The 21,309-nt window shown below is 44.5% G+C and overlaps 1 protein-coding gene across 1 annotated transcript in view; it reads right to left on the bottom strand.

Moving 5' to 3' along the window:
* Positions 1–21,309, bottom strand: part of fcho1 (FCH and mu domain containing endocytic adaptor 1) — a 55,540-nt gene that overhangs the window by 1,993 nt on the left and 32,238 nt on the right. The window contains exons 4-25 of the mRNA XM_070960547.1: positions 21,001–21,075; positions 20,218–20,359; positions 19,691–19,843; positions 18,826–18,930; positions 16,103–16,201; positions 15,464–15,560; positions 15,107–15,224; positions 14,897–14,921; positions 12,302–12,362; positions 10,088–10,281; positions 9,534–9,558; positions 9,366–9,422; positions 8,603–8,654; positions 7,691–7,815; positions 5,759–6,865; positions 4,637–4,743; positions 3,814–4,009; positions 3,473–3,587; positions 3,196–3,351; positions 2,981–3,113; positions 2,642–2,838; positions 1,930–1,994 (exon numbers count right to left, since the gene is read on the bottom strand). Coding sequence (XP_070816648.1) covers positions 1,930–1,994; positions 2,642–2,838; positions 2,981–3,113; positions 3,196–3,351; positions 3,473–3,587; positions 3,814–4,009; positions 4,637–4,743; positions 5,759–6,865; positions 7,691–7,815; positions 8,603–8,654; positions 9,366–9,422; positions 9,534–9,558; positions 10,088–10,281; positions 12,302–12,362; positions 14,897–14,921; positions 15,107–15,224; positions 15,464–15,560; positions 16,103–16,201; positions 18,826–18,930; positions 19,691–19,843; positions 20,218–20,359; positions 21,001–21,075 — 3,404 coding nt within the window. The remainder of the gene's footprint in view (positions 1–1,929; positions 1,995–2,641; positions 2,839–2,980; positions 3,114–3,195; positions 3,352–3,472; positions 3,588–3,813; positions 4,010–4,636; positions 4,744–5,758; positions 6,866–7,690; positions 7,816–8,602; positions 8,655–9,365; positions 9,423–9,533; positions 9,559–10,087; positions 10,282–12,301; positions 12,363–14,896; positions 14,922–15,106; positions 15,225–15,463; positions 15,561–16,102; positions 16,202–18,825; positions 18,931–19,690; positions 19,844–20,217; positions 20,360–21,000; positions 21,076–21,309) is intronic.

Here is a 21,309-nt window from a genome sequence, read left to right as displayed (position 1 = left end):
ATTAATCGCACATTTTTATCTATTCTAAATGTCCCATTAATTATCATTTTAATACTGTTATCAACATGGAAAAGTGGATAGGCTTGCTTTGTGCAAATGTTTTTTATTGAAAACAACGTGTAGTGTTATATTTCACACTAACATTCTCACTTTAAGCAGTCATTCACATTTGAATGAATCAAATCTCACACAATTTAACACTGTCAATAAACAGATGACCAAAAAATAAATACTTGGTTACAAAAAAGCCCCTTCATCAACCCTTTCTAAGGGATCAAAACAGGGTGATAAAAGATAAACTTACAAAGTGCACATCATTGTAAACTAGGACTCAGTCTATAGTGCAGTTAAACCATGACTGAAACTTTCCTTTCTTAAGTTTCCTCTGAACATACAAGCAGTCAGACTATGACGCTCTTCTGTTTATTCACCAGAGGCTTATCAACCCAGCCTCTTATTTCTCTCCAGAAAGAATGAACATTACTTGGCTATGGCTGCAGTAAGCTTGTTTTTAGTTGCGGTATCCATATGCCTCTGTCCAAACTTTGGTCTTGTCAGTCGACTCATCTGGCAACTTTTTGAAACTAAACTTTCTATTCAGAATCTTGTTCGCATCCATTTCAGCGTTTCGCGCCTGACATCCGCCTACACTTTCACAGCTAGCAAGCAGGCGAGACCAAAACATGCGAGGGGTGTGTCTATTGTTTTGTTTCCGGTTTACAATCGGATCCTGTAGTTTTTGTAACCTTACTAGCAGTGGCCACAGCTTATAAAAAACTACAAGTTCACTGGGTCACAAAGAACGTTAATCACGCAATAAAAAAAATGATGTCGTTAAAATTGATTAGCGTTAATGTTTTAATAATGCGATATTTTTGACAGCACTAATTTCTATACAACCAGTGGAAGACTGACAGAAAAAAGTCACAAAACCTTTGCAGACAGATTTTACACTGAAGTCTTCTCACCTGCAAATCAGCAGTCAAGCAAGAGTCAGCGGTCAATTACTGACTCAGCACTGGCAGACGTTCATGTAAAGCAGCACTTTCAACATTTGAGTGATAAACAAACGCAGGAAAACAGTATTTTGAGAAAGGGCAGGGAGGAGTTACGGCGACCTTTCTATTCTTTGTCACAGGCTCATGCACCAGAGAAGTCTCCCAACTATAAACGCTTTCAGCCTTCAACATCCCATCCTATGAATAGTCTCTTTTACTCTGTTCTCCGAGTGTGCAGCTTCACACTGAGCTAATAATATATCATTAGAGGGGAAAAAAAGAATAAAATAAAAAGAGGAAACGTGGGAGTCTCTGTACAAAGACAGGTGAAGGAAACCTCGAGCTCCATTTTGATATAATTCTAAGGCTTAAATTAGAGCCACAAAAGCCTCTCTTATACACCGTCTCTTATCTGTGCACCATTCAGATCGTGAAATAAGCGCAACAATCAACTTGAACTGACCGTGTTCAGCATTCACGAGCACCTCCACTGGCTCATTTCGCTCACCTCCACCATGCCGATGACAGCGGCTGCCACGTTCAAATGCTAATGCTGCTGTTAAAAGGTAATGATACACCTACAGATGTTGGCTTTGGAAGGATGTGGAGTGCAGAGATGTCTTCATGTAACTCTTAATTACTCATCTCCGCATTTGTATGACACAGTGTGGAGACGCGAACTCGCCGAGGAGCCGATGAAGTAGAAAATCCTGGTACTAATTTTAAGTAGAAGGCAAATGTCAGACACGAAACAGGCTGTGAGATAGACAGATAGTGAGTTTGTCTCTGTTTGCTTCCCAGAAAACAACATTTCCTTATTAAACTTTCGTTGTTCAATGAAGAAAGAAAGAAAGAAAGAAAGAAAGAAAGAAAGAAAGAAAGAAAGAAAGAAAGAAAGAAAGAAAGAAAGGAGCAGCTGCAGAGTTCTGACCTTTGCTGTGATTGGTCGGGGAGAGGTTGGGGAGCTTCCACAGCAGCCGTCTTTCCTCAGTGTTCCTGCAGAGGCAAATAAACGATCAGTGAGGCCCAACCTGCTTGTTCGCCTCCACCCTTTCTCCTCTCCTCCATCCATGAGGTTCACATTTGTGGTTTTGAGCTGCAGCTGTTGGAGGGATTGCCATGAAATTTGGTGCAAGCGTTCCTGTCCCCTCTGGATGAACTGTAATCACTGTGATGATCCTCTAGCGCCACCATCAGGTCATTCTAATTTGTTCACTTGACTAAATACCCGCAAAACTAACAACATTCCCTTCAGCCTCAGCTGTACTTTGTATTTAGTGCTAATTATCAGCGCTAACACGCTAAACTAATAAAAACATGTTAGTCATTATTGTGAGCGTGTTAGCATTTAGTTCGAAGCTGCTGACCTGGCTGAGGAGTCCTGTTGCTTGATAAATGGGATAATTGATTCATGTGATATTGAGACTGTTAACCTTCCTCGTTTGACTAATTGATTAACTGACTGAGGCATCAGCACTAGTCTGTTAATTTGATTGGATCCATTGACAGTATACTGAAGCGGAAACAATCAGTCAACTAAACAATGAGATAATTAACAGAAAATTAATCTGCATTAATTACTCCTCCATGAGGTCTTCTGAACTGTTGCTTTGTGTTGGTTTTAAATTGAAATCGCTGCTCACCAGGAGGCGGGCGGCTGGCACTGCAGGTCTGTGGCAGTGTGGTCCAATGGCAGCAGCACCTGGACAGCGGTGAGCTGAGTGGAGGGTGCGGTGGCGGGGCAACAGTGGTAATCCAGGGATACCCGGGTCACTGTGCCGCTGCGCTGACACTCTGCAGACAGCAGGAGGGGAGCCCGACCCGGGTCCTGAGACGACACCTGAGGAAACAATGCAGACGTTAATGAGCCCAGAGGAAGTTGGTGTCGTCTTAAGGTCACATACGACTGACTGAATTAAACTGTGGGACTGATAAGCAGGGTCAGAAAACACGAGTAGCGGTGGGTGATTTTCACCGCTGACCTGATATTTGAGCAGGCCAACGTTGTAGTACGAGGCCTGAGGGTTGAGCTCAGCTTCTCTCTGCAGGTACAGCTGCAGAGCCTGCATGTTGAACCAGAAGTCTCTGGTGTCCGGGTCACTCTGAGACGGATCGCTGCAGAGACGCAGAGACAGGATGATGACGACCGCATTAAGTCAAAAACACAGCTGTGATTCAAAACGCACAGGCAGCCAACCTGTAGAGCAGCTTTTGGTTTGGCAGGAAGTTATCGATCCTTGAGATGTTGAGCAGTCTGAAGCTGAGCACAGGAACGTTGGGGTTGGCTGTGAATATCCGGGTGATGCCTGCAGGGAAGGACATCGTCAGGTCGCCTGTGATCTTCACCAGACATCTGGAGAAAGACGGAAACACACAAACAGAGTTAAAATGAATCTTGTTAACTCGGTTGGCCCTGAGAGAACGTGTAAGATTCATTTCCTGTCATTTCTCATAGAAAGCAGCATCACACTGACCGGTTGTGCTGTCCGCCTTTGAAATAAGCATTAATATATTCTGTTATGGCTGCTGCCACTGGCCAGGCCTCCTGTGTGCTGAGGGAGATGGGACTTGGACCTCGCGACAGGTGCACTGCAGAAAACAAATGGGATAGTTTTGAGTCATGCTGTTAAGATAAGGTCATCCTTTATTGATGCCACAGCAGGGGCAGCAGAGGGGATGGTGCAACAGTAAGAAACAATGAGAAATAAGTTAAAAAAAAAAAATCCCATAAGATCAACAGGCAACGGCTGAATTTAACATTATTTACATTAACATATCAAATGATTCCTGTGAGTGCTGTGTATCTGAGGCGTACATTGTCTTTGCTGGTGATCCTGGTGCTGGTAGGGCAGCGGTGATGCCTGGCCTGCTCGGGCAGGACTGGGTGCTCGGTTCTGGCCCCCCCACTCGTTGTCTCTGGCCTGAGGCCCCCACTCGCTGGGGCTGGAGGAGGAGGAGGAGGTGAGGGAAGGGCTGGGCTCCGGCAGCGGGGAGGAGCACAGAGACCGAGACTGGAACGCACAGGGACAAAGCTGGCTCAGTATTGGTGCTATTTCCTCACAGATAATGCCCCTACCCTGTCCAACATTTACACGAAGGAGTAACTGTCATCACTTCTAAATGAATAAATATCTAAATAATACGATAGAGTACTAGGGATACTGAATGATATGCAAATAAAGTTCCATCCATCCATTGTCTATACCTGACCATCCCTTTCGGGGTTGCGGGGGGCTGGAGCCTATCCCAGCTGTCAACGGGCGAGAGGCGGGGTACACCCTGAACCGGTCGCCAGTCAATCGCAGGGCAACACAAAAAGACATACAACCATTCACACTCACACTCACACCTAAGGACAATTAAGTCACCAATTAACCTAATGAGCATGTTTTTGGTCTGTGGGAGGAAGCTGGAGTGCCTGGGGAGAACCCACGCATGCACGGGAAGAACATGCAAACTTCACAGAGAAGGGCCCCCGCCCGACCCGGGGATCGAACCGACGACCTTCTTGCTGTGAGGCACGTGCACTACCTGCTGCTCCACCATGCCGCACATAAATAAAGTTATAAAAAGGCAAAAAACATAACAGAATACGATCTCGTAATTAGCTGAGCTGCTAACTCCCGACCCATACTCACTCTCTCACAGCCACTGAGCCGGCCTGAAGTCCTCTTGGCCCGGGTCGCTCTCGGAGGAGCAGCTGCGACCACATCGCCTGTGTCCTGTCTGAAGTTATGCTTGGTCCCTTACAAAGACACAGGCGCAGACACAGACCGTAAGAGACAGACATCCTCTACAAATCTGTGTTCAGAAGAGCTGGAGACAGGCTGAACAAGACACGCTGCCAAAACAAGCTGGCAGGAAACCTCATAACATTTCATTTGCACGATTTAATTGAGGGATTTAGCATCTGGATGGCTTCAAAGAGACGAGAAGGAAACGTTTCACTCTTTTGTACGAATTTCTCATAATATGACATGAATTGTACCTGCTGAAGGTGGTTAATAAAGTGACTGCAAGGGATCAACGGCCGAAAAAAATCATTCAGTTTGCCATCACATAACACAGAGAAAAGCAGCGGTCACATCTATGAAGGTTGAACCAGATAATGTTTCTGCTTGAAAACTGACTAAAATGATGAATCAATCGTCAGCAGAGTTGCAGATAAATTTTCCGTCGACTGACTAATTAATCAAGTCATCATTTCAGCTTTAAAACCAGCCGTCATCCTCAGCCTGACAGCACATGAATAAGAGATCCTCAGCTGACTAATTACCAAACAAAACGAGAAAATCCTTTCAGCTGAACAGCTTTAATGAAGGACTGATTAGGCGGGTCCCTGATGGAAGGATTAGGCTTCATGTTTGCTTATTAAAAAGGCTGTCTCCATGCAGAGGTGTGTTTCCATTAGAAAACTGCTCCACACAATTAAAGCGATGAAGTGCAGAAAGGAGGCAGGAACCTGAATTTAACTGTTCAGGGTGAAAGTTATGAGCATTATGAATGGGTGGATGGTTTAATTCAGCTTTTTGCTCCTGATTTCTGTTTATTAAGGGCAGATCCCAAATACCAAACACACTGCGTCATTCATCCTATCATCATATTGTTTTCTATGGAGTTTATTTTCATTACTTTATTTTCTATGCCAGGTGTTAAGCAATAATGTCTACTCTTGTAGCCCTGAATTGATCAAGTTGCTGCCATGAACTAACCTCAGTAAAAACTTAAATGAAAAAAAAAAGAAAAAAAGAAATTGGTACCCTTGTGAGAGCCGCTGCTGCATGACATCTGAGTGTTCAGATCCAGGCAGTCTTGATCTTTGTCTGTGGAAAAACACAGATCCTCCTGTGGTCCTGAATGCCTCGTGAGTGGCGGGGCGTTCCTGCGCGGCTCACTTTCTGATGATCGGTTTTTTCTCCTCTCTCCTCCTCCATCTCCTTTTCCTCCTCCCTCCTGCGTTCTGGAGCTGCTCGGTGCTCCGGAGACCCCTTCACTAAACGGGTTGTGGACAGAGTTCCAGTGCATCAGCTCCTTCTTGGGCTGGACTGAGGGCAAAGAGCTTGAGTTAGCATCGAGTCCTAGCCTACTGCTACTGGTAGAGCCAACGCCACCGCCGCTGCTGCTGCTGCCGCTGCTGCTGCTGCTGTGTGGAGGGATCAACCCAGCTGCTGCAGCCAGCGTCGACTGGTGCGTTGGGCTGCCAATCATTGTGATCGCAAACGGGTCATCAGAGGAAACAGGAGGCGGAAGGCTACGGTCTCGTTTCCTGTCTCTGTCTTTACGATTAGAGGAGGATGAAGAGGAGGAGGAGGAGGAGGAGGTTGGGAGTGTCTTGGTGTCAGTGAGAGTCATAGAGAATGGATCCGGTCGCACCTCCGTCCCCCTGCCCTCCTGGGCCGGGCGAGGTGGCGGGCGCGCCCAGGCGTCAGACAGGTTTAATGTCTCCTGGGTGACTGTCCTCTCAAACGCAGCGAGGAAGGGGTCCTCAGGGGGAATGTGTTTGCAGTTCCACACCGACGACTCCATCTCCGGTGGAGGGAGGGACTGGGAGAAAGCAGGGAACCGCATGGATGAGGGGTCCATATCTGGGGGGAGACGAGAGGGACGTGACAGGGCGACGGACCAGACGCTGGCAGGGTCGTCCTGCAGGTGAGGACCCCGACCAGGGGAGGGGTCACGGAAAGCAGAGAGGAAAGGGTCCGCAGGCCGTCCCAGTGTGTGCGTCTGTTCTTTACTCTGCGACAGGGGAGGCCAGGCTGCCCAACCCACCGGTTCTGGGGAGGGCCCAAGGGGCTGATGGGAAGGTGAGTCCAGGCCAGAGTCTTCCACGTTCTCCGGAGAGGACGAGTCAGACGAGAAGGCAGCATCTGACACACACAGTACAGACAATACAGGATATCAATGCAGCGCAGGAAATCAGGTCACCAACACCAAAAAACTCATTCAAACGTAGGCTGGTCAGACATTTTGTTTAACAGTCTCCTGCTCAGTTTGACACATTTCCCCTGCAAACACACTTTCTATGGCTGTGACTCTCAAGTCCCTTCCTCTGATCATCTGATCCCAATCTGTAGATACCTTTACACCGCCCACCTACTCCACTCATCTCTGGGAGGCTTGGAGGAAGGAAATTGGTTCTGAGTTATCTGATGAACTTTTAGGGATGTGTAGACTTCAGCTGTTACACTTTAAACTCATTTTTCAAAGACCATATTTCCCATCGCTTTCAGCTATTTGTGACAAATGTCATCTTTTCTGGACTTGGCCTCACATTTGAAAAGTTGGGGAGGAAATATTTCATTGACAGACTGTGAACTTGATGTTTTAGGTTGTTCTGAAAGCGAAAGGGCTATTTAAGAAAAAAGGATATTTTGAGAGGATGGAAATCAAGCTTCCCTCTTTGGAACAAGCTTGTGTGTCTTTGCCTCTTGTTTGTGTTATTTATTTTCTCTACTTAATAAAAAAGTGTCAGCACAAACCAGCGAAAATCCAAATCATCATCAGGAGAAGTGAGTGAATCTGATGCACTGACCACACACCTGGACAACCTACAGACCTGCTGGATTTATGTTGCAACTTAATCATTAGTGAGACAAGTCCTCAAGTCGTCACTCTGACTCGTCTGATAGTGATGGTGTTTATTTCCATCAAAAAGTCTTAACAAAAAGAGCTGTTGGGAGAGGAACTCTTACATTCAGACGGACCAAAAGCGCTCTGCTCTCTGAGCTGCTCCCGACCATCAAAGCTTTTGGATTTGAATGCCGACTCCAACGGTGGTCCAAAGAGACTGTCTGAACCCGACGCCGTCGAGCTCAACCTGATGAAGGACGAGGAGGGAAAGAGCAATAAAATCAGGGAGAGCGGAGGAGTGATTGAAGGAGGGGTGAGGAGGAGAGGTAATAAAGGGAAGGAAAGTGAGAATGGAGGTGTGGGTGTAGTGAGAGAAGAGGAAACTGGGGATCGTGAAGGATGTGGGAAGAAAAACAAACAGCGCAGAATGGGGATAAAACAGCAATCAAAGCCTGAAGGAGTTTAAAAAGACATAACGTCATGTGCAGGAAGTGTTTTTCCCTCTGAGTGACTCTGAAAACTCTGTAACTGTACATTTTAAATCACCGCCCATTATTTTCTTTTCTGAACATTGCAGAAATGTCAACAAACCAATTGGAATTTGGAACTTTGAAAAACCAACAATCAGATCAAGTCAGGCCTCATCACCAAACATCAGTGCTGAAACGCTCTCACGCTCTCAGGCTGGATGGGAGCAGAACCTTGTGGAAAGTCTTCCCAGTAGAGCGGTGGTTGTTACTGCAGCAGATTAACGCCATCGTTTTAGAATAAGATCACGTTTAGGTGTCTACATACTTTTGACAATACACTGCATCTACCGCAAGGTCTTTTTCTTTTGGTCCTCTTTAAAAACAAGTAAGAGAAAATGTCAGTGTGCCGCAGACAAAGGTGTGGCAGGTGGAAGAAAACAACATAAGCACGGTGACAGTGGAAGAATAGGAGGGAACCTGAAGAGCTTCAAACTGCTGCTGTCAGCGCTCTCTCTCTGCACCGCTCAAAGACATGTATCAGATAGAAGGGCGGAGACATCTTACCTGCTGTGATCAGGACTGGAGGTGGACCTGCGCAGGCCCTCCTGCTCTCCATCTGCAAAGACACAACACACACACACACACACACACACACACACACACACACACACACACACACACACACACACACACACACACACACACACAATGAGAGTGTGTTCTCTATTTCAGGACTAACCAGCATGGCGATCTTCATCGCAGAGAGGAGGCTGACATCGAGTGAGACAGGACGACATGAGGGGAAAACCCATCAGTCTTTACCTTCGCTCTGACAAATACCAGCAATTAGCCCGGTCTCACTAGGCTCCAGCCACCGCTGCTGTCACAGCAGAGCAACTGACTTTAATCAGACGCTCATCGTTAATCCTGCCACCTCTGGATTTAAGGGAGAGACTCCACACCACTGTGAAGCAGCAGGTCGTCGCCTCCCACTCCAGGCTAACCTACTGGCAGCTAACGAACCTGCCGGGGATAAAACATTCTGCGGAGCACAGGCAGAGGGCTCGGGTGTGACTAATGAGGGTGGTTGTTCATGCAAGGTCAGCCAATGAGGATATTTCTTGTCTGGAGAGAAAAACAGGGGCTAAATGTGCTGGAGGTGGAGAGATGGAATAATGACCCTAAACCTACAAATATGGCTGAGTGTGAGCATGTGTGGGGAATGATTTTTAGCCTTTTTTGAACTGCAACAACAACGCTGGATGATCGAAAATCATCGACCAATCAAATCTTGCTGTTGCAGTACAGATTGATATAAAAGTCTCACCTCTGTGGGAGGCAGCCTCGCCCTCCTCTGAGCGACCTCCCGCCTTACTCGAGTTTCCTGCAGAGACACGAAAGACGAGCACAGCTTTCAAAAGTCTGTATGTTAAGATGCATTACACAGAGTTTTGCTGCACATTAACGAGCACTGAAAATTACGCAATGAACTCACTGGAGAGATGCCGCTTGATTGACACCTGAAAGTCAAGAGAGGGGGACAGATGTGATCAATACAGCGGACGCGTGTAAAAGAAAAGGATGTTATTCCAGATTTTTCATACTATCAAAAAAAATTCCATAAAAAGACCAACAGCAGCAATGAATGAATCACATTCTCCAACCCTGCCGCTTCAAGCCCACTGGTTCCTACTGACGAAGATGAGGAAGTAATTTCTTAAAGCAGCTGGACACTGGTTTTTACTTAGCCACACAGGAGCACATAGAGCTTGTTCGGGCCTACTTTCAGCTGCAGATTAACAGGTGTTTGGTGCTCTGGTGAGTTTTTACATCAGTAGAATAAGGAACATGTGATATTTGTGTTTATCTGTTTAGCTTCTTTATTTGTGATAAAGGAACATGTCTCCCAATGGAGCAGTGACGTGCTTTTAATAGTTTTTGGACATTTGGACAGTAAATATTCTCAAAGTGAGGTCCACTTACTCCTCTATATCTATCCTGAAAAACATACAGAACATGACAGAAAACCCGAAACGAAGACAAGCTAACCTGTTGGCGTCCCCCTCTGTTGGGCGGCAGAGTGAGCGCCCCGACGGTGGCCTTCAGCTCTTTCTCCGTGGCGGCGGAGTTGCTGCGATTGCTGCTGGCAACCGGTCGGATCTGGATGTGGAACTTCTTGGGCTCCTCGTCATCGAAGTCCGAGTCACTAGAGTAAAAGTTGTTCTCCTTCTCCTCAGAGAGGCGTGCAGACGGAGAGGACGGTCAAGGAGAACAAACTCACAGTGTAAACACACACACACACACACACACACACACACACACACACACACACACACACACGCACGCACACACACACGCACGCACACACACACTCTCTCACCAAAATGAGTTGAAGTTAAATTAAGTGTTAAACTTACATTCAGCCACCTAATATTAGTACAAGTGTCAGTGCTTCATATTAAGCTTATAGATCACAAGCTCAGTGCAATGTGTTTGCAAGCACTCCTCCTAATTTCATTTTTATTTTTCAACATTATTTTCACACATTTCTTTGCATTAAAAAGTTTTACCGGGCACTACATGTTGAACTTGAACTCTACCGTCTTCATATGTGTTTTTGTCGTTTTTATTGCATCTATTCTTACGGTGCTCACAGCAGCGCTGAAGGAATACAATTTAGTTCGTACAACAACAAATCCTACTTTGAATCTTAACAGCATTACAAAAGGTGAGCAGCTTTGCAACATAATTGCTGATGACTTGAGCACTACATTCGTATTTTTCAAACGTAAGCCATTAAAGAAAAGGCTAAAGAAAATAACTGTTGTTGCTTTTGATTAGTCAAAATGTCCGTTTAGTTTATTGTCCTTTTGGAAATCCTCTTTGTGATGTTGAATTCTCTCAGCAATGCAAAAAGTTACAATGAGTGTCTGTTACTGTGTAGTAGTTTAAATTATGGTTTACTGTGATGTTCCACAATCACAGTACTGTATTGCTGAGAGCTAAGTGTGTTCCAGGTGATAACTGAACTTTAAAGGGACTGAAATACTGTATCTTATGTGTGAAGTGAAGCACAATCATCATATCTTGTATGCAAGTAGGATGTAGTGAAGAGGAAGAGCATTACAAAACTCTTAACTACATAATAATCTATATTATTTCAACACAGACATTATTTTATTGTATAATCTGGAGGAAGTTCCGATTACTACTACCACTACTAGTGACTATTTCATTTTGAAATGATTACATTTCAAGCCACTGGGTGTTGTGTTTTATTACCCCTGCTCAACTGGTGAATATTACTATTTGGACAAATGCTGCGACTTCCTTGAAGAGCGAAGACATTTTGATTCGCTGCAATATGAAATCAGGACATTGGAGAAAAGAATGCATGCAAGCAGAGTGCAGACACAAAACACAAAGTGAGCCAGAAGCACCGCAGAGCGTGTTGGAGGTGAGGGCTGCAAAGCGTAAAACAGTCAAACTGTTGCTTCCTGCCGCACCAGCACCCCCAACCAAAGCCACCTCCCCTTCCTCTTTCTTTGCACTCTGCTGCACGTGGACGTGTTGTGTCATCCACTGTGTGCTGTGTTTGTGCCTCGTGCTCATGAGACTCAGAGAAACTGCAGGACATATGCAGCGTGAGGGCCTATGATGAATGCAAGCTGTCTATTCTAAGCAGGCGGCGGTTCGATGGGGGCGAGACAAAGTCAGGAAGAGTTGTCATCTCAGTGCTGTCAGGACCGAGAGCGACCACTGATAAATGGATCAGGGCTCAAAAGTCAGGCCATGGAGTTTAGGGGGACGATTCGTTCATATTTCACACCGTTGGATGGCACATTTAGCTCGCCTGCTTTACACAAGGGGGGTTCGTTTAGTCATCTGTGCTAACAAACAGGATAATAATCTTGATAATCGTCGGGCTCTACAGTTAATGAGGCCATGAATGAAGGCGTTCTATGGACAAATTGGTTAACCCCACCTCTGACCTTCTCATTACACTCTTTAAAAACGTCTCCATCTCAGTTAGGGGCCTCTCTAGAGTCTAATCAGCGGTCGCATAAGGTTTAATTTGATGCAGACTGTGTCTGTCTGGCAAGTTTGTGGTTTCCTTCAGACATCTTTATGATGATATTTACGATATATTACTCCAATAATGTTTATCCCGTTTATTGATTAAAGGGACAAAAGTTCAAAGTTGCAACACAATTTAATGGTGTGAGTTATCCTGCTGAACATTTGTGAGCAGAAAAAGGATATCATTCTGTGTGCTGTCCGCTCGGATGACAAATCCCTCATCGTCAACTTCCAGGGGTGAATTCTACACACACACACACACACACACACACACACACACACACACACACACACGGGGACAAAGAAAGAGATTCAGACACCAGCTGGGTCAGCAACACACAGACAAATGGCTCTTCAGCCACATATCTCACACACACACACACACACACACACACACACACACACACACACACACACACACACACACACATGCTTTGTCATGCTGTGTAACTCAGCACTGCAGCCTCCATGTTCTACTGAGAGCTTTCTATGGGAGTGTGTGAGTGATGAAACGGACCCTTCAAATGTTAAAGGCACAAGTGCTACAGCTGCTGCACGCTAAACGTGTTCTTACCAACAGGTCAAACAAAGCACGTGGTGTGCTTTCAGTTTACTTTAAGTCACTTCATCAGGCCAGGATGTGCAGACGCATGTCAGCTGTTTGTTGCTGTAGTCATATGATCTTCAAAATAAGAGACACGAGGAAGGCCAGACTTACAAACCAGCCAAAGTGGAACAGCTATTTTTAGAATGAGTGTGGACACATGCAGATGGTATCTGATGAGATCTGATTTCAGTAAACAAAGCATGACAAGTGTAACTGTAGCCACTGGCTTTTTATTCATCAGATCATAGTGATTTAGTCATACTGATTCATTAATACATAATGGTGTGATTAGACTATAAATGTCACATTCATTATAACCGCAGAGAGACACAGTTAAGGTGGTAGAGACCAAAAACAGAGCTGAAAGAGAGCGAATGATGGACTTACACTGATCAGGTGGCCAGAGACACGACTCTAAAGGGATGACATATTGCTCTGTAACCACTGGATGTGTAAAATAAGCAACTGCTCACCATATCAAAGGTGATAATATGTCTGTGCTTTGTTCAGAACGTGTTTCTGCTGACCACAAGTGTCCCAAAAAAGCTCTTACTGCAGTCTTCAAATGGCTGTGTAATGTAAAGGTGTCGTTCTGTGAGACAAACCGACAGAATCACCAAACTCAGCAGTTCTTCAGTTCTCTATCTGATTCGCTCTGACCGTTCTCATTAAGTTGTTCTCAGCGGGGAAAAAAAAAAAAGCTCGGATAAAGCCGCCTTATGCTTATGTCAGCTCAAACATCAGACAGATAAAGTTAGCGCCCAGCTGGTGAAGAAAGTGTAAGATCGACGTCGAAATAGCCAGATGTTGGTCAAAGCAGAGTGAACACTGCATTTCTATTCATCAAGTGGCCAGAAATACGACTCCAAAGAGATGACACAGTTTGTCTGCTAGATGTCAAAGGTGTGTGTGTGTGTGTGTGTGTGTGTGTGTGTGTGTGTGTGTGTGTGTGTGTGGGTGTCTCTGTCCAGAGAGCAACGCACTCTGCTCCAACTCAGTTGCAAAATGTAGATAAATATATTTATTCAGTGCCTTTTTCACCAGTGAACAATTTACGCTTGGAAGCGTAAACAAACGCTTCAGGTAACGGTTTCGCCTGTGAGGTGTAAGTGAAATGTGAGCCTGCATGGAGCCGGTGAGGACAGCTGCATTGATTAAAATGACAGTGCGTCTGCTGCTTGAGACATGCGAGTGAAAAGCAATCATAAGATAAGAGAACATCACCACAGACAATAGATTTGCTGAGGCTACAGCAGACAGTTTTATTATTACAAACCATAATACATGACCCTGCTCGTACTTCTACAGTTATTTCTGTGAAAGTAACACTTTGACAGTAACTTCTCCAACTTGCTTTCCTTTGAATAATTACGATCATATTGTCCAGTCTCGAAGGTGAATGGACTGTGTCAGTGCAGGTGTGCTCTTATGCAAGTGACCTCTGCACACATTACTAATACCTGTCACACTACAGTCAGAAACTTAATGCCCTTCAAAGTGTAAAATAGCAGCACCAGTGGCTCTGTGATCTGATATTTACTCTCTACTTCCACATGAGTCTGTTACATAGCTTTCTGGCCGTGCGCACACACTCTCTCTCTCTCTCTCTCTCTCTCTCTCTCTCTCTCTCTCTCTCTCTCTCTCTCTCTCTCTCTCTCTCTCTCTCTCTCTCTCTCTCTCTCTCTCTCTCTCTCTCTCTCTCTCTCTCTCTCTCTCTCTCTCTCTCTCATACACCACTTGCACACAGGCGGGCACACACAAACACACCATCTCATGAAGTTACACACTTCCCCTCTGGCTGCCAAACTATCTCAGAAACCTCTTCTCAGAAGTACAAGAATAAACCTGGGAAACCCCACACCGCCACTCATGTCATTATCACACTCTGATTTCCCACTCACCCTCTTTTCACAAACAAACAAACACACACACACACACACACACACACACACACACACACACACACACACACACACACACACACACACACACACACACACACACACACACACACACACACACACACACAATTCTCCTTTCATCCTTCAAAAAGTCTTCTTGCAGTGACGTCTGCACGGATAACTGCAGCTTTAGACGTCAGACTGGACTGATGATTGAGTCAGTAGTTTTGGAGCTGCATTGTTTGGGTGGGACTTGTATCTGATACTCACCAGTGCCTCCGTCACCGCAGAGTCTCTGCAAACACAAAAAACACACACACACACTTTGAATTACTCCATAATTCAGAAGTAACTAAGACTGAAGCCAGAAGCAAAGGACAAAGATAAAGATTCAGTGTCAGAAGATCAGGGCTTGTGGAGAACAGGATGTTTCCTTTTTCCTGTGTGTGTGCGCTTTTGTGTGTTTGTGTGTGCACTCACGTAGAGTCTGGCTCCTTGTCTCTTTTGCCCAGGCCAGGGATCCTGAAGGCTTTTGCTCGACTCTTCTTCCCCCCTTCAGGTGCCAAAGCTGTCATGTACTCCTCAAAACCAACTGGAGCTGCAGAAAAAGGCAGTTTGAGAAGAACAAAACACACTCAGAAAACACACACACAAATATATGCACAGAGGCACAAACAAGGAGCTGAACCCCTCGCTCGCTGTTGTATTTTGTCACTGGGAATTCTTCTGCCTCCTCAATACTATACTGAGCGTGGGTGTTATCATATTTCTGTTGTTTGCAAGGTGTTCATGTTGTGTGTTAATGCTTTTATGTCACTCCCGCTGAGCCGCCTGTACCTGGCCTGTCTTTGCCCGTGCCCTTCTGTTCGGCAAATTTCTGGATGAGGTTATCGATGCCGATGTTTTCCACGTTCTGCTTGAATTCCTCATGAACCTGCCGCAGACCAGAACACAATGATTATTTGCTCTTTCAAAAAGCATGGAATTTAAAAAAAAAAAGGTGCCATGAAATAATTATTCTTGTTGTTAAGACTCTGTGTGATAACCTTTTATTGTGAAATATTAACTTTTTAGCATTATAACTGAGTCCAGCAGGATGTACGGTTATTAGTGCATTATAAGCACTTATTACTGCTTTACTCTGCATGAGCATATTCTACAACTACTAGGCCAGAAACTATGAGTCTTCCATTAATAATCTCCTAATTCCTGCAGTAGGAACTTAGTAGTACTTACTAGATAGTAAGTAAGGAACTCATTGTACCGGAATTAATAACCCATCCCTTAATAACCCCCAGAATACCTGAATATAAAGCATGACCAAAAAGCTGAATGACATCTTATGTTTCAGTGGAGTAGTTCAGCATTATTACATGCTGAGCTGGCCCATATACTGTCATTTTAATCTGAAAGACTTATACACAGAATAGAGAAAAAAAATGTCATCAGCAGAGTTCATTGTGAGCTGCAGCATACCTGTCCCACTTGAACATGGGTGTCTTCAACGGAGTGGGAGTAACCTTTGATCAGCTGTTTCATCTGCCGCAGGTGGGCCTCCTCGATTTCCTGAAACTTCTACTCGCACAAACATGGACAACAACAAAACACTGTCACCACGTGAAACTCCACTGTTAGTTAACTTAGCTTTCTCTGTGGGTTCACCTTTTGCTGACGTGGTGTCTACTTTGAAACAGCTGATTCTCTCAGTTGCTGAGTAGATACATTAGATAGATGCTTTTTACCAGACAGCAAAGAAATGCAACTCCACTAATTATGCTGAGAGTTAGCTCATTTTCCAGCTTCCAGCACAGTAACACCATAAATTTGTATCCGAGAATGCCGTGTTCCATTTTATGTCTTGTTTATTTCTAATTATAAATAGGCTGACTATGTGTTTCTGTCTGGTTTTGTGTTATTCTAGTTATTGCTTGCTTGTCTTTGGTGTGTGCATTAATATTTACTGCTGTGGTTGTTGCTGTTTGTTTCAGTCGTTCTTTCTCGAGTCATTGTCTCTGCAGAACAGTCTGAGATTTGGGGAGGCAAAAGGAATCCAATAAAGCAGCAACTTTAAACTCCACTTACATGTAATATAGTGAAAATAGCTTTTAAATGGGATCTGAGGATTCAGCTACAGAGAGGCAGCGAGCCACCAGAAGAGGCTCTGGGTTGCCAGGTCTTTAAACCAGCGATAATTCGAGAGGATTTCGTATTTAAGTTTGATCCTGCTCTTTATTCAGCCAGCTCATTTGTCGCTGTGTGGTTCAGGGGAATGGTCTTGATAAAGTGCCATTGGCTTTTGTTCGAGAAGTGAGTTCGTGAGCAGAGTTTTGCCAGCTCCTTTCCCCAATTAACTGGGCAAAAACTGGGCAGAGAGAGCAAACATAAAATACTCTCTGCCTGCTGCTGTCAGCCTCAGCAAGTCACTTCACTCCCATCTGTGCTGTGCCACTACTCCAGGTTTTACTGCAAACCCTCACTTCTAGATCTTTCTTCCTGAAACTTGACATGGTATTTTAGGATACTTTCACTATTAACCTGTTGAGTGTAAACAAACTCAGGTAAGGTTGCCTGTTTAGTTTGGATCTTTTGGGCTGCTGTGAACGCAGTCTATTGAAATCTGATGCTTTTTTGTGGTGTGAAGCAAACAGACTAAGCAGAGGACTGTGTGGTAGCAGAGATGTGATTTTAGAGTCAATTCAAAAGTTAAATTACTCTTCAATCCATCTGCTTATGGTGAACTGTAAAGAAAGTACTCTTCCAATCTGAATGTTTTCAGTTTCATTTTCAACTATTTTCCTCTTGTGAAGCATTTGTGACCTCTCTCTGTGAAAGGCGTGCTAGATAAACTTCACCTTCTTCCACAGGGTTAGGTGTGTTGTGCTTGAGTCCTACTACTGTGTATTTAAGAGGTTTCCCAACAAAAAGTGAGAAAAATGAGCCTGTTTCTGTTGTGTGAGCTCGACATCAGAGATATATACAGTCATGAGGAGACCTGTCAACCCTCCGGTTTTCCCAGCATTCTCCCGTATTTTACCCATCTCTCCTACTGACCTCCCTTATTGAAGCAACAAATCTGTCAAGCATAAGAGCACCCAAGAGGCTGAGAAACACTCTCCACCAATGACTGTATTTATACTACCTCCCGTCCATTTCTGTAATCACTCTCTCATCCCAATTGTCTCTCTTACCAGCAGCCTCTCTCAAAATCACAACAGAAGCACAACGTGTAAGTGACGTGTACAAATCCATCAAGTAACACATAAATAAACTAAGTGCTGAATTTATCTGCCCCTCTGTGTTTCCATTTAGAAAATGCAGGGATGTTCACAGCATTTCACTTTCTACCAGGTGTCTGATTCAAATCACCTGCCTGTACTCGCTAAATGTAGGAAGTAGTTCAACCAATCCCTGCTGCTCTGATATCTTAAAGCAAGTGGTGGCCAAGTGGTGATTTTAGGATTCACTGTGTCCCCCTGTCTAAATGTTCGGGTTATGTGAACAGTGGTAAGTTTGGTGGGACGGCCCGGGGCGGGGCGCCAGAAAATGTCCCTTATTTTTAAATCCCAGCGTTGACAGGTGTGCTCATAAGGAACAGTAATGTGCAGCCAGAATTTGTCTTGTGATCTCCTCTAGTTATATGTGTAAGAAAAAGCACCTTGGTCTCTAATTCACTGATGTGCTATTCATTTGGTCCTCCTCCATTTCTTCTTTGATCTTTTGATAAGTTTTTCTGCCGCACAGCCCCTCATACATGACCTGATCTTCCCCCTCAAATCCTTTACAAGAGATAATTGGTCACACGGATTTCAGTCATCATTTCAAATGTAAAACAGACGCACTCATTGGGGTTTGTTGAAGATTTCCATGGAAACAGCAGCAGTAACCATGGAAGTGTGGAGGCTGCGATTTAAGGTAATAAGCAGGGCGCAGGATATGCATGTGTTTGCGAGCGGGTGGGTGTTTAGGAGCCGTGGGGTTGATGTTTCCATTTTTGGGGAAGGCATGATGTAGGATAATAAATGAAAGGATGAGATGGAGTTCTTCAGTGGTGGGAGGTTACAGAGAGGGTGAGTCACAGAGATAAAGAGACAGATGAAGATAACGCCCGAGAGAAGGCGAAATACTTCAAAAACACCACGACAGAGGGTCGGAGAGACAGCAAAAAAGTGGCCCTTGGCCCACATGCAGTCAGAGCTGACCTGAGAGGACTCGCTCATCTTCTGCTCAAACTCTCCTCCCACGCGGTTGTACTTCTCGATGCACAATGCAAATGACTCAGCCGCTTTCTTAGACTTCAGCTCCGCCTAGTGAGAAAGCAAAGGAAAAGGAAAATAATGGCCCTCGGGTACAGACTCTCATTCACAAACCTGAAATAAAATGAATAGGTCAGTGAGTGAATGGGACTAATGTCCTGCCCCATAATTACAACTACTCCATTCAGCATTTAGTCTGCACCCGCAAAACAAGAACAGCAATTTCTTGAGAGTGGAGGCCTAAGAGCAGAACAGACAAAGTGTTCTTTTCCATAACTATCAAGACGGGATAAATCTAATTACCTTAACCTCCTCTTGTCCCAAGAGTGGACCACAAGAAACAAGCATCTGATGGATTTCAAGGTCAACACAGCCAATAACAAAGACACCCCAGAGCTTACTAAGCAACGTCGATGCAGGACACTGAATCCAGTCTGTCAAGGTCCAGTTCACATCTGACTGTCCACAAGATGTACTCAGACACACATGGAGCAGATCTGGACGTGACTATAGGACTAAATGAACTACTAATAATATTGTATCACTTATAGAAAAGCTCATTTCATAGTCATCTAGCTTTATGATTATCTATTCGTTTTCAAGTTATTTTCTCACATTTAAGTCTGACTCACTCACACTAAAACTAATATTATGTTGCAGAACAGAGAGATAACACTGATTTAATATCATAGAGTAGACTCTGTGATATGTTTGCAAGCAGCAGGAAAACAAAGTTAAGACAACTATCTCAAAACTTGAACAAATAACTTCCTGTAAAACAATCTTGAAAACAGAGAAAGTGGTAGCTAACTTTCTCCAGCTCTTTCTGTGGCGCTCCCTCCTTCCTGAGCCGGTCCAGCTCCAAACACTTGGCATGATAACCCTCCTTTGACTTCTGAAGGTGACTGCTCTGAACCTGCAGCGCCTGCACCGCCTCCACTGTCCCGGCCATCTCCTCCTTTGTCTGGGCGCACACACACACACACACACACACACACACACACACACACACACACACACACACACACACACACACACACACACACACACACACACACACACACACACACACACACACACACACACACACACACACACAAAGCAAAGACAACACATGAACATACTGTACAGATCATTATTGTACTTGATGCTTTCAGGGAAACTGCAGCAATTACCATGAAGGGAGAAGACAGTAATTGGATTTCGTGTGAGATAAATTAGATCAAGATGACACGAGCTCAATGCAGGGCAAGTCAGGAGTTTCTGTTCACAGAAACATGCACAGGCACAAATGTCTGGCAGTTTTCTGTCAGGACAGCAGTAATCCGAGGTATGTACCTTGCGGTGAATTTTGACCTGCTCGTCTCCGTACTTGTTGACGTCCCGGATGAGATCGTTCAGCTTTCTCATCAGCTCGAGGTGGCAGAGGGCAAGTTTGTCTGAAGACACCCTGAACACATCCCACATGGGAGCAAAAGTCCTAGGAAATGCATACATAAGCATCAAGCACACGAGAGACTGCAAGAGTCCAACTCTCTTCATTTCAGGTTTAGTGTGTCATACTGTGGACTTGAAAAATGACTTTTCCAAGGCTTTGTTTAACACATATTCTGCAAACCAAACAAAGGCTGCTGCAGCCTGATTGGTGCATGGAGGCACTTCAAACTGAGCCTTAACAAAACATAAATGCAGAAAGTCCTCACATACAACATCCAAAACTCTCTAACTCAGGCAGAAAACTGCATGTTCACTCAGGATCCTTTCACTCATCATAGGAGTGAAGAAAGGGCTTGATGGTGTCATCACTTACAGAAATGAATTGTACTAGTTGTTGTTAAGTATCTAAATTTATTATTTTAATAAAACTCTGTCAGATAATAGACAACATATGAATTTAACCATACAGACTAAATAGTGGAGAGGGCATTATTTTAATCACAAATGTGGACATTTGGTGATGCAGATGGTCCTCATGCATATCTCATATGAAGCCATGAGACCATTACATGTATAATTACATTAACAAATACCTTCCAATGGTATGAATTCAGCTGTAAGGCAGTGAAGGGGACAAGGACAAATGTAAGGTGAAGCGTCCTGTGTTTTCATGGCGGCACTCACCCCTGTGGACTTCCATTGCTGGCCATCTTGGCCAGTTTGCTCATTGATTTGGAGTAAGTCTCCTCAATGGCAGCACTGCAAAGACAAGCACACACATTAACCTTCAGAGAATAACCAGCACAATAACTCGAAATAAGGGCTTCCTGATAAATCATGGACACACACATTTTAAACCCATCTATTGTATATGAGTAATGTGCAGCAGGTCAGCAGACGCATGCCTCTTTCTTTTTGGTTCTCTTATGAAGTTACCAGAAACACATCAGGGAAAGCGACATGCATTTTTTATAATGCAAAATTCTTTCAAAT

Source organism: Chaetodon trifascialis, chromosome 4, assembly GCF_039877785.1.
Source record: "Chaetodon trifascialis isolate fChaTrf1 chromosome 4, fChaTrf1.hap1, whole genome shotgun sequence".
NCBI classification, from domain to species: Eukaryota; Metazoa; Chordata; class Actinopteri; order Chaetodontiformes; family Chaetodontidae; genus Chaetodon; species Chaetodon trifascialis.
This window is presented reverse-complemented; position numbering and strand designations above follow the sequence as displayed.